The following is a 12867-nucleotide window of genomic DNA, read 5'->3' as shown; positions in this document are numbered from 1 at the left end:
GGCAACGCATCTTTAGTTGTAAATGTATGTCTCTCCTTTATCGACGTCATACAGCCTAGTAAATCACAGAGCATATGTATGTTCTATCTGTATTATCGCTGTAGGGTATTTTAATTGAGAATGTGTATAGATAAGAATTTATATATAAATACAAAATAGATTTCTTTTTCTTATATATAATATTATATATATTTAATAATCCACATACGTTGAATATACCTTATACGATATATTCAATAACACATACAAATTCTCAAAACATATCTTCTAGAAAATAGAGATTTACGTATATATAAATAATAAGCGGAATAGTCACTACTAAATATAAGATAATAAAATTATCTTATATTTAACCGCACTTCTTGCGTTCAAAATTGTACAATATTGTGTATCTTAACTTAAACAAAAAATATTATTCCCTTTATATTTACTGCATTATTTATTGTAAATGTAACTTTCAGCACCGCCACGTCCAAAACCTGTAATGATTCGTTATGCTTCATTAGATGGATCTTCTTGATATCACAAGCAGTAAAAGAACTTAATTAGGAAACACTGAAGTGCGACGAAATGTGCATATAAACGAATGGAATAAGGATGAGAGAGATACATATTAATTTAATATATTAAGTGTAGAGGACACGACGACATTCTGCGAAGGGTTTTGAATATGAAGCAGTTTTAGGGGAAACGAAGCGCAACGCGCTCAAGCCGAGACGAAGCTTTCCATTTACCTCCTGGACCGAACAGGGCTGCATAGCAAGGGTGATTGCAGTAGGGTTTCCCTTCGTGCTCGGCATGACCTCCGGGTGTTAGGGTCTTATTGCATTTCTCGCAGCGTAAACACGAACCGTGCCAATCTTTGCCTAAGGATGTCTTCCTCTCGGCTGCAACACAAGATGAATGTTAACGCGCGTTTCGGTGTAACGTAAAAGGCGGTTCACCGCGGTGGAACTGGCCGCGCTTTCCATATTAAATTTTATCTTCCTACACTAATGCGAAAACCGCATTAGCGTATCACTCCTCAAGAGCGTTTGCCAACGCGAGAGTAATCACTGTGAAGGAAACAGAAATTAATGGGCACACATGTTAATGACAAAAGATGATGGAATATATATTGAGCGATTTTATTGCTTGATTGATATATTTGCAATATCAGGAAAAAAAATGTATAAAATATGTGAGATCTGAAAGATAAGAATATTAACATTTAATAAAAAAATTTAATCAAAACAGTATTATATCGTTTATTTCCAGTGAAGTCCAAAGCCCCAAGTGAATTGAACACATCGTCTGAATCGTGGATGGTGAGAATGAGAAATGGGTGGCGTGAACCTTTCCATTAGCAATTTCGTAATTAGAAAATCCAATGCCAAAGTCTCGAGAGAATCAATCGGTGTGTGTTATTTATTAAAGGCGCGAACGCGGAACATTGTGCGAGCGTATTCCACAAAGGATTTCGCGTCGTCTGTAGATTCCAAAAAATATCTAAATCTCCCTTGTATGCGAGTCACATTATACGTGCACCTCAGTTCAGTTAACTCCCAGATGCATCTACGGAAATTTGCATCGGGATGTGCATACGAAAGGTTCGTCATCCTCGTTATGATAGGGCTGTTGAAAAGAAAAATGAAGTGATAGAGAAGAATTATTCAGATTATATTTCTTGGGACACTGAAAATTTTATACGGTGTAGTTTTGAGATATTAAAACATCTTTTGTTATTTACGTTGCGTGTTCTATATATTTTTAATCCTAAATTTATTCTGGATTATCAATATTAAATATTTGTAAAGACAATAATTGATCACGTGCATTCTCTTTAAATAGAATAAATATTGCTATTCGGTAATTCTTCATAGTTATCTAGATAATAAATTGTATATAAGATTCAATTATTATAGACATAACATCAATATAGATAAGTCTCCGCTTATAATACGATTTGTTGCGGAACAATTTTCGCGATTTTCCGCTTTAGCTTACGAATTCCGTTTTAGCTTACGAGTTGACGTTTCATTGTCTTCTAATACCCTTATTCATGAATATGCTCGTATATATCCGGTAACTCGACAAAAGATTCGACGAAAGCCGAAGACTGATTTTTCTTTCCTCCGCGGCGACGTATCACGCCATTAGGGCGTATCAAACCTCGCGAGGGAGACAAAAAAAAAAAGAAAAAAAGAGGCAAGAGAAAACCGCAGCGGGTTGGTGGTTGCATTCAAACGCTCCACCGTGTCTAAGAAGGAGCACAAAGGGCGGTGGCGCCAGCGAGGGAAATTGGAAAATGACGAGACGAGAGTGCAATATGGGTGCGCATCGGAGAGAAGGAAAGGATGCATCGGTAAAAGCGCGAAATGCAGCGGAGGATGAGGAATAACGTACGGCTGGAGGAGAGAAACGCGGAAAATCGAGAGAGAGAGAGAGAGAGAGAGAGAGAGAGAGAGAGAGAGAAAACACGCGCGATGTGTATCGCGGGGAAGAAGGGTGCGTGCATAAAGGGCCATTAGTTAATTAACTCCTAATTATCTGGCGACGGAGAAGCGGGTGCATAATCGTCAGCGGCACATTCGCCGCGCGCGAAAAGGCAGAGACAGTGCCGTGAGCGCGGATCGTTGCGCCCAGGGAACTAAACAATCGGCCGCCGCTATGCTGATTGCATAGGTTCCCTCGGAACGTCATTCTCTCTTCAACCACGGCCCTTACGTCGCGTCGTTCTTTCTCTCCCTTCCGATCTCGTCGACCGAGACTAGACCGTCTCCCTCGCCTTCACCGCGATCCTCGCCCACGCTCGCTTCTTTTCAAACCGCCGTCCGCAACCATCATACCTCCCCCACCCTTTCCCCGCGTAGTGCCTCTTCCCTTCGAAGTACCCCAGAAAACCTCTCGGAGATCTCGCATCACGCCGGTCCCTTCTCCTTCTCAACGACAGCGGGGATTGCGGCGGGAAACCCCGACCGAGTACCTCTCTCTTCACGGGTTCTCTTCTTCTACCTTTTCGTATCACGAGACCTAGCTATTCTTCTGCAACCTGTTTCGTGCTGCGTCTGTGTTGTTCTTATTAGTACTTGCGCCCGCGCGCAGGCGATGTACCGACCGCGTCTCTTTTGTGTTGTCCTCACGGCTGGACAGTTTATCGTTGTGTGTTGCACTTTGCCCGAATGCAGCTTCTTTGCTCTTATCCTTCCGTCGCATTTCGCGTCACGATTTCTCCTTTTTTTCCGTTTCTCTTTTTGAATTAGCATACACTCTATACATACATATAAATTTTACATACGTTTCTGAGAAAAAAATGAAAATTATATATATATATATAATTTTCATTTTTTTTCTCAGCGACGTATGTAAAATTTTGCATACGAAAGAACTTATATATTTGATAAATGTAAATATGCACGCAATATATAATTCAACACTGTGGGTGTGAAAAAATTCCAACGACTGACATTTGTTTTCGAACGTTTTACACGGAAAAGGAATATCCCTTTTTTTTCAACTCGCCGTTGTGATATTCGTTTCGCACGTTCATTTGCGTGAAAAATGTAGTTAGTATCAACGAGGATTTTAAAAAAGTTTTCACAAAAAAAAAGATTAAAAATGCACGTCTAAACGCGAAACTGACACGAGTGAACTTTCGAATTCGTGTCCTTGTTTATCATCGAAACGAAGACGCATCGAAAATATATGTATATCGACTTCTTTACGAATGCATCAATTCTGGGATCTAAAGAAGGAAACCTTGGACTTTGTAGGTGAATGCGCGCAATAACTGTCCGTTTATTATTTATCTGTGGCTGGACAAAACTACTATGCGTGATGCGCGTTTCAAAGTGCACACTCGGCTAATAGATAACGTTATCACACGAGCAGCGTTTCGCCGACTACTAATTACGGTACAAGCTACGATGCAATATCACGTGGTGCGTTTAAAGGAGGTTTCGAGGCCGTCATTTCCTCATTTTCGAAAATCATCGTCGATAACGGTCGTTCAATTTTCAGAATGCAAAAGACGAATCGTAAGTTTCGTAATCGCGCATCGACTTTTGCTGCGCAAAAATCACTCGTTACGAAACGACAGCAAAACGTCACGCCATGAACTTAATCTCATGTAAATCCCTCGCACCAGGTGTAGCCTCTATTACAACGGATTGAGTTTATTCTCGATTGGATTATCCATTCACACTCTACTTGTAGTAAATTCGAATCTTGAATACAATGAAACGGTCTGACATAATATTTGAAGTGGATTCCGAGGTCATTTAATGATATCATTGATGTCGTCACCGTACGCTTACCATTTCGAATATTTACGTTCGTCTGATATTCTATCCTTTTTTTTCTATTGCTTAAATCTTATGAATTCAAACATACATACGGAGATAAACAGATAGATAGAGAGAAAAAAAGAGGGAGAGAAAAAAAGAAAAGAATATTTTATATCATACATTTATGTATTGTATTTTATATTGTATTGATCTCTCTCTCTCTCTCTCTCTCTCTCTCTCTCTCTCTCTTCCCCTCTCTCTTTAAGAAAAAAAAATGTTATATAAAATAAAATATAAATAGCACGAATGCAAATTAAGTCATTAACTTTTTGCAATATTATGTTTCGTTTATATCAAATATGATTCCTACTATATCTTTTGGAAAGAAGATAATAATAATGTGTGATAAATTTTATATATGTATATGCATATATATGTAGTTATGTCAGATAAAATTTATGCAATATATTCTCTACGTACTTTTAATTGCTCTAAACTTTTCCATCATGCGACGCACACAGCTTACAAAGTCGTAAATTGCGATTATCATATTCATCAATATGAGATATTCAATAATCTTCTCCTCGCTAATTATATAAATGATCGGTACAATAACTTATTATATAATGGCGATTATGACGAAAAAACTGTAATGAAGAAAAATTTTTACAAATAAAATTATGCCGCTTTCAATTTTTTCACTTTTCCACTCTTGAAAAGAGAGAAGCAAATGATAAAAGAAAATAGCTGGAATATATAGGACCACATCATAAGAGTCATATTATATTTATATTAAATAAAGGCTTACTCGATATAATTACATCAAGATCAGATTTCTCGATGCTACGAAATGATCTTCGTTCTTGTTGACAGTTGACACAAATTTTCGACTTGAAAATTATATCAGTTTCGACATCTTGGCAATAATATAATTGTCGCAATAATACAAATGTCATCTTACCGAAGTACACGGGTTTGTCGCACTTTGGGCAATTCGGCATCTCGTTACGTGTACCGGTTTCTAGCACAAGACTAGACAAGACTATGCGCCTAACCAACGGAAGGATGCTCTCAGCGGCGTGGCCAGACGCGTACTGGCCCTGAGAGGCCCGGCAAGGTAATGCGACGCTCTCTCCAGTTGATTGAGCGTGTGAACGTGTGTTAAGGCTAACGGCTGCACAAATCGAGAGTCCCGGCCGTGGCCGCGTGTGTTTTAAGCGGTAGAGCAAATGTTACCTGTGCCCGCGTCCTTATGCAATTCCGTATGCGAACATCTACGCGCGTCCATGCGTATATATACAGGATGTTTTGGATACCCCGTATGCTTCATGGAATTTTTTAGCAGCTGGCATTAATAAACTTCATCTCGATAGAATTTTTCTGCAGCTCTCTACAACGTTGCTTCCTCAATATGGAATTATAATAAAAATTACTAATTCATTTATTGGCTTTTGTTTGCTCCAAACATCAATTATAAATTATTTAATCTAAATTTTATATCAAATTATATTCTCTGTATACGATTTATAATTATATCAATATTGAGAAAATAGTGTATAAATAATCAAATAAGATCAATTTTTTTTTATTTTTGTGTTCTTTCATTTACTAGACATTCTGTATATAAAATGTAAATTGCTAAATAATATATATCTTTTATTTATTACTTCCTTCTCTTTTTTGCTTTTCATTTTGTAATCAAGCATATTTCAGAAGATTACATTCTAATAAGATTATAATAAATCTCATTCATTCATCTTCTCTGTCATCTACGGATTCTTTATTCAATAAAAAAAAAAATGGTTGCTTAAGAAATATATCGAAATAGCTTTTATATGTAATATTACGTAAACTCGACTCTAAGTTGATCGAAAAACCAGTAGAAAAAAATATGTGGAGAATCCAGGACACTCTGTACGTGTATTAGATACTAAACTAGTAACGGACGGAACTCGAGGTTGGCTTCGTTCGATGCGTTCGTTCCTTTCTTCTATCACGCTACAGAGTAATCCCGTTAGCTCTATTGTGAACAAATTTGATATCAAAACCGCGCGACGCAACGCAGGTTCACGAGTATTCAGATCGATAGTTCGTTACGCGCGAATATAACGGAACAGGAGGTATCGAGAGGTATCGAACAGCGGAATGCACTCGCTTCGAAGGTATTTACTCATAAAACTGCAACGCGATATCCACGAAATTAATTAATTATCGGAATTTGGGTCGGGGGAGGAGACACGGCGTAGCTACGCCCGCGTAACCGGAAGGGCGATGTGGAAAATTTTGCTGAAAATTTGGGAATTTATTTTAACGAGATTATACAAGTATCCGGAGCCGCGAGTTATTCGCCGCTGTAAAAATCCAACATTCAACGTTGCAATCTTTACTCTTCCGCGATGCAATACGATACCGTGCGCATGCTGTACGCGCGCGCTAGAATAGAATACAAGATCTTATCCGGTAATAGCGGCTGTGTAAACATAGGGAAAAAAACATCAGATACATCTCGGAGTGTAATTATATCAATTAGATTATTTACGAGCCAAGAGGAACTATGGAATATGCGCGAATTAAAGCGATAGTAAAACAGGATCGCGCCGAAATAAGGAGCCCGACCACATCCGCTTCGCGTGCCACATCCGCTTGATAGCGATTAGATGCCGGCGTTAATTGCGCGCATCGTGCGCCAGTCGCTCGCGAGCGTTATGGGAATCGCGCGGGTTCGTGATTAATTTGTACCGTCGGCACGCAGAAAGACATGAAGGAATGCGATCCGGATCACGTCGCGCTCGTGTTGGCGATCGAGAACGGCGAGTTCAATCGGGCGAGCGAGATTTTGACGCGCGACAGTCAAAATAAATACATTCATCCGGTGGGTACTCTCCAAGTGACGGCCCTGCAGGTGGCCGCGTGGCAAGGGAGAATAGATCTGTTGGATCGACTCTATGAAAAAGGTGCTCATGTAAACGACGTGGATAAAATTGGTAGAAGCGCTCTTTACTATGCGGCGCATCGCGGCAACGTTGATGTGACGGAGTGGCTTCTCCGACGAGGAGGATATATCGACGCCAAAATCGGGGTCTATTCGTGCACCAAGGGTATCCCATACACTTCACTGACAAAATCTTGTTTCGTCGGAAGAAAAGTTCGTATCGCGAGAACGATCGAAATTTTTTTTAGTTCAATTTGAAGAAAAAAAAAAATTTTTTTCTCGCCTTTCTTCCCTTTCGTCGTTTCAGTTACCGTCGCCCATGTGCTGGGGAAGGACACCCTTACACCAGGCGGTAAAGAATAATCATGCCGACGTCGTGAGCATTTTGGTGAAACACGGCGCGAATGTAAATGTTAAGGACGAGCGTCTCATCACTCCGCTGCTCTTGGCGGGAAGCGCGGTGAATCGCGATGACCTCAAGGAGATGACTAAGTTCGTGGAGATTGTCAAGATTCTAGTCGCCGCGAAGGTGTTCGTCAACATTATTCATCCCGACACGGGTATTATTGATCAATCAAGCATTACGTAATAGAATCGCGCTGTGTCATCGTCGCGGTTGTACAGCTCGACTGCAAATTCGTCAGCGCTGAAAAAAAATCTCCCGACAATGTCACACATTTGTATCTCTATTATTCGAGTTTACAATCACGCTCAACTCCGCCAGGTACCACGGCGTTGCATCACGCGGCGATGTTGGGCAGCGCAGAAGCGACGGAGGTATTATTGTCGAACGGCGCGTGGCCGATGTATAAGTGCAAGAGTTCCGGAAGCACGCCGCTTCATATTGTCGCGAGTACGGGCAGCACGGAGACGCTGATGGTCTTACTCGAGGCAATGCTGCCTCATAACATTGACACTCGCGATCAGGTTGGTTTTATCGGACGCTTCCTCGCTTTGAAAATAATAAACGAAATTGTACCGAGATGATACTTCGCTTCTCCTCATAGATCAATCGAACGGCTCTTCATAGAGCAGCTTATCGGGGCCATCGCGAATGCGTACGAATCTTGCTCGACCACGGAGCTAACTTAGCCGCGACGACGAAGACCGGCATCACCGTCGTTGATGCCATATTCGCTCACATCCCGCGACCATTGGCCTTTATAACGGAAATTCTGGATTCTTGCGTACGAACGACCAATAATTCTCCTCAAGAAACATACGATAATGTAAGAATTGCTTTACGTTGGACTCTTATGCGGATAATGAGCAATTATACGTAGATATACTACCCCCGTTCTTACTTAATATATTGTCATTACTAAATTCTGATGTGTATGTGTGTGAATGGTTTCTGTTAAAGATCACTGTCGACTTTGGTATATTGGCTCCGAAACACCAGATGCAAATGGCAGTAGTCACGGCTGTTATAGCCGCGGCTTCGGACATAACGCAACTGGCGATATTACAGCATCCACTTGTGGAGACGTTCCTCAGATTGAAGTGGACGAGATTAAGAATATTCTTTTTCTTTCTTATGCTCGTACACTTGTTTTTCGTCATTTCCCTCTCGATCTACGCCATAATGTTTGTACGGGACGATAGTGACCACGTAGTGACTAGAAGAATCCTCGCAATCTGTTCCTGTTTTTTGTTGTTTCACAATATGATTCAAGTTTTATTAGAGCCCAAGTAAATATGCGTCCAAATAATTAAAATTTGCTAGAGAAAAGGTATGTTAAAATCGACATATTTCTCAGCAATTATAAGCACTGGACTTTATTAAAACTGATATAAGCTTGATTCATTTAGTTTATTTATATACAAATTCATATTTTTGCACTTATTGTTCGTTCAACCAGCTTGTTTAAAAATATTAAACGGCTAACTAATTAATTCTTGGCTAAACCGAGAATTTTTTTAATTCAAAAAGAAATTTTAAAAGTTTTATTTTTTTTGTGATTTACTTTGTATGAATTATATATTCTAAATAGTGATAATAATATCCTCTTTAATAACTTTGTTGTTCTATATGTTCATTTTTAAATTTATTTTATATTTATCTTTTTATTATATGATTTTTACAATTATAATTTTCAGTATTTAGTAATATATTTCTCAGATTTCAATTTTTGTTTGCTTTTCAAAAAATTATTTTAAAAAACAAAAATAATTTGAAACGTCATTATCAAAAATAATTTGAAATGTCATTATCAAAATCGTGTCTCTAATAAAAATATCTGTAAGTATAAATTTTTATTTTACACTTTCAACTAGAGTTTAAAGATAAAATCGTACATCGATTTTGATATCTTTTCTCTAAATTTTCGAATGTTTAATTTATATTCAATTATATGTTTTCGAACATTTCAGACATTACTTGAGACAATTCGAAACATGGTTATCGTTCATATGCGCTATACTATCTTTAATAACGTCAATAGCAGGAGAGTTCGCGAAGAGTTCGAAGGATGAAATTGAGTCACATCACTGGGTGTTGCATTCCATCAGCATCGCAATCTTGCTTAGCTGGATGCAAATGATGCTGTTAATCGGTCGAGTTCCAATGTGGGGATATTACGCGCTCATGTTCTCCACGGTGTTGAAGAACATTCTGAAGGTTAGCGAAATAGCTGACAGAAGTAGCCAGTGCATTACTTTCCATATTCCGCGGAATAAAAACTAATACGATTAGATTTATATTTTTACGAAAAATTTATCAAAATTATTTACTTCTAATGTTATCGCGCAAGCTGATTTATTATATAAACACAGAATAATACGTGTAATATATAACCGCGTGATTCGTATTTTTGTGCATAACCGTTGATCTCCGGATTCTATCGTTCGCGCTTCCTATGACGAGTTCTTCTCTCTTCAGCCACGAGCACGGGAAAAAAAACAGAGAGGAGACGAATGTGCGGACTCTAAAAGTCGCGGCGCGTCGACGATACGCATCCCATCGACATCCCCTTGCAGCACCCTCGCGATTATAACGACGTGCATCCGGAGCTTTTTACTCCCTTTCAGGTTCTCCTGGCGTTCGGCTACCTGATTGTCGGATTCGCGTTGAGCTTCGCCGTTTTGTTCCACGGGAACGACCAGTTTCGCGATTTCTGGAGAGCCGTCGTGAGGACCGTGGTAATGATGATGGGTGAATACGAGTACGAGGAACTGTTCACCGTCGAGAATGGCAAGAGTGCCTTCCTACCGATCACAAGCAGAATCGTATTCTTCGTCTTTACTGTGCTCGCCAGTATCGTTTTAATCAACCTCATGATCGGTCTGGCGGTCAACGACATTCAAGGACTTGAGAAAGAGGTACGAATAGAATTTAGGAACCAAAATCTCTCTCCTTCTCTCTTTTCTATACTTTTTTACTTAAAAAAAAAAAAAAATACATTGCCGTTGTCATATCAGGGTCATATACGCCGATTATTGAAACAAGCGGAGTTCGTCGCGCATTTGGAGAGGGTGACGTCACACCGAATCTTTCGCGGCAATTGGCTACATCCTCGCTTAAGAATGCTTCTACACTCTAGACGCGACATTCCCACAAAAATTACACTCTTCTCGCATGAAAATTATTTTCATCACGTGAGTCATCTCACGGAATCGCCTCCCAAGATTGCTGCCGATCTAATAGAAGCTTTATTTCTGTTAGCCACCAAGAATAATAAGTATGTATTACGCAATTGATAAAAGTATATTCTCTCGTATTTCTAATATGAAAAATTGAAAGTAAATCTCGCTAATGAAATGACATATTTTTTTAGCTTGACAGGTAAAAATGTAGAGATTGGCGACACGAAGCTGACTTCCATATTATCCAATTTAGAGGAACAAATCCGAGAATTGAAAATAAATTGTTATCGCAATTTAAGGAATCGAAGGAAACCGTCAAAACGGCGCGGATTCAAAAGAAAGACCATAAACTTATAGCGTACATTTACAACATTGCAATTATTCATGAGTGTAACAAACGTGTATTAATCTGACAGCGGCATTATTATAATCATGAAATCGAATGTGATGAAGAATCACGCTTTACATTGCCGGTACAATATATAACGAGTGCTTTTTTACAACAACAGAAGAATAACAAAAAAAAAAATAAATAAATAAAAGAGCGAAACGCGATTATGTGTATGTAACATCGAAACATAACGGTAAGTCAGTGATCCACTTTGCCTTTTCAGCTGCATAAAGAGATCCAACAGAGAGACACCCGGAAATGTCGTACAGATGTCACCACGAAACTGGTTGGCGTTTCCGCAACCGCAAGCGGCAGAATCGCGTTTTATTTCCACGCATTCCATCGATTATTTTTAAATGAATTTGAATCCGCTCGGGATTTAAATACACTAAATTTTTATATTCCAACCACATTGTCAGCTGATCGCGCGTAGATGCCACCGCTTTATAGCCCCGCGATACATTTCGCGGCGCGGCACTAAAGATAAAGAGCTCGGCGAGTAGATTTCGCTGAAATTAGCGACGAGGCAAGATTTATGCGTAATGACCGATAAGACTGAATTACGTGGTAATTAATGATATTTACGGTAGTACGTAAAATGCAGGCTAGATCGTCGTAGACCCTCGAACGCGACACGCATATAGCCGTATCTCTGAATATATACGCCGGTATTAAAGATCTCTCTTATCTTTTTTTCTTTTTTTTTTTCAAACCATGATGCGTTTAACCGGCAGTTTTTCGCATGTGTGTATGCGAGTTTGCGTCTCCATATATCCGGCTACTAAATAGACGCGCGTAGTAACCGACGATGTGCAGCGACGGCCGAGAATTGCCCGGCTCCGAAAAATATTGCAGAGTATAAATTAGAAGCCGGATAAGTATATTTGCGAAATGCAGCGTATACGTGCTTTTTTCAACGGTACACATCGTATCGCGGCAGCAAACTCCCACCGCAAAATCTCCGTGCAATTTCGCTGCCGTACTCATTTCTGGTATTTTTAATTTTTTATGGCGTGCCGCGATAATTTTATATGTAAAATTCCTGCATTAGTGATACGGAAAAGAAAAACCTATTCGCGTAAAAAATATTGCGAAACTTTATTTTATCTATAATTATGTATATATAATTATAGCCAATATATAGATAATATATATATAAATATATTTATAGATAGTTTTCATTTAAATTATATTTCGATAATGAAGATACAATCGATTTCATTGCGTGCAGAGTAAATTGCAATGAGCGAAATAGATTGAAGAGCTTAAATAGTAAGAATATTTTGAAAAAACGATCGTGTAATATTGATAGATTCGCTGCATTCGGAAAGTTTGTATGATTAGATTAATTAAAAATTTATTAAATGTAAAAAGATTGCGCACACATATACATAAACGCACACATACGCACAGTGATGCGGCTAAAATTTAGTTTGGGCAACGGTTTAAAAGGGAACAACGGTAGAGCAAAAAACGGGAGTGGAAAAACTCGCTTGAAGGGACTTGCGAGTGCAAGCGACTCTCATGCACCGATGCGAATTTAGATGACTTTCATGACGTATTAAATTCGCTTCGTACGCCGCGGTTCTGTGTACGTTTCAACAGCACGATTTCGGACCGTCGTCATAATTTCGGGAATACGAAGGTGTTTTCTCGATTTTTGTCAGAGAAAACATCTATCCGGGATTTTCTCT

The 12867-nt window shown here is 39.1% G+C and overlaps 2 protein-coding genes across 3 annotated transcripts; one reads left to right on the top strand and one right to left on the bottom strand.

Annotated features, from left to right (window-relative positions):
* Positions 1-329: 329 nt before the first annotated feature.
* Positions 330-5410, bottom strand: LOC126848997 (cysteine-rich protein 1-like). 2 transcript variants are annotated; one of them, XM_050590449.1, is made up of 4 exons: positions 5074-5220; positions 4746-4912; positions 735-887; positions 330-479 (listed from the first exon to the last, which is right to left on the bottom strand). In XM_050590449.1, the coding sequence occupies exons 2-4, from the start codon at positions 4819-4821 to the stop codon at positions 436-438; spliced, it is 273 nt and encodes a 90-aa protein (XP_050446406.1). In that variant the 5' UTR covers positions 4822-4912; positions 5074-5220; the 3' UTR covers positions 330-435. The 2 variants fall into 2 exon arrangements, with proteins under 2 accessions (XP_050446406.1, XP_050446414.1); XM_050590457.1 differs by lacking the exons at positions 4746-4912; positions 5074-5220 and adding an exon at positions 5227-5410.
* A 1528-nt stretch (positions 5411-6938) lies between these two features.
* Positions 6939-11407, top strand: LOC126848350 (transient receptor potential channel pyrexia-like). Its single transcript, XM_050589178.1, has 9 exons — positions 6939-7410; positions 7505-7757; positions 7922-8124; positions 8205-8426; positions 8561-8889; positions 9571-9817; positions 10228-10518; positions 10618-10877; positions 10974-11407. Exons 1-9 carry the CDS (start codon positions 7024-7026, stop codon positions 11137-11139), a joined length of 2358 nt encoding a protein of 785 aa, XP_050445135.1. The 5' UTR covers positions 6939-7023; the 3' UTR covers positions 11140-11407.
* The last annotated feature ends 1460 nt before the right edge of the window (positions 11408-12867 follow it).

This window comes from Cataglyphis hispanica, chromosome 1, assembly GCF_021464435.1.
Source record: "Cataglyphis hispanica isolate Lineage 1 chromosome 1, ULB_Chis1_1.0, whole genome shotgun sequence".
NCBI classification, from domain to species: Eukaryota; Metazoa; Arthropoda; class Insecta; order Hymenoptera; family Formicidae; genus Cataglyphis; species Cataglyphis hispanica.
The sequence above is the reverse complement of the archived record's forward strand: the minus strand, read 5'-3'. Positions and strand labels throughout refer to the sequence as shown.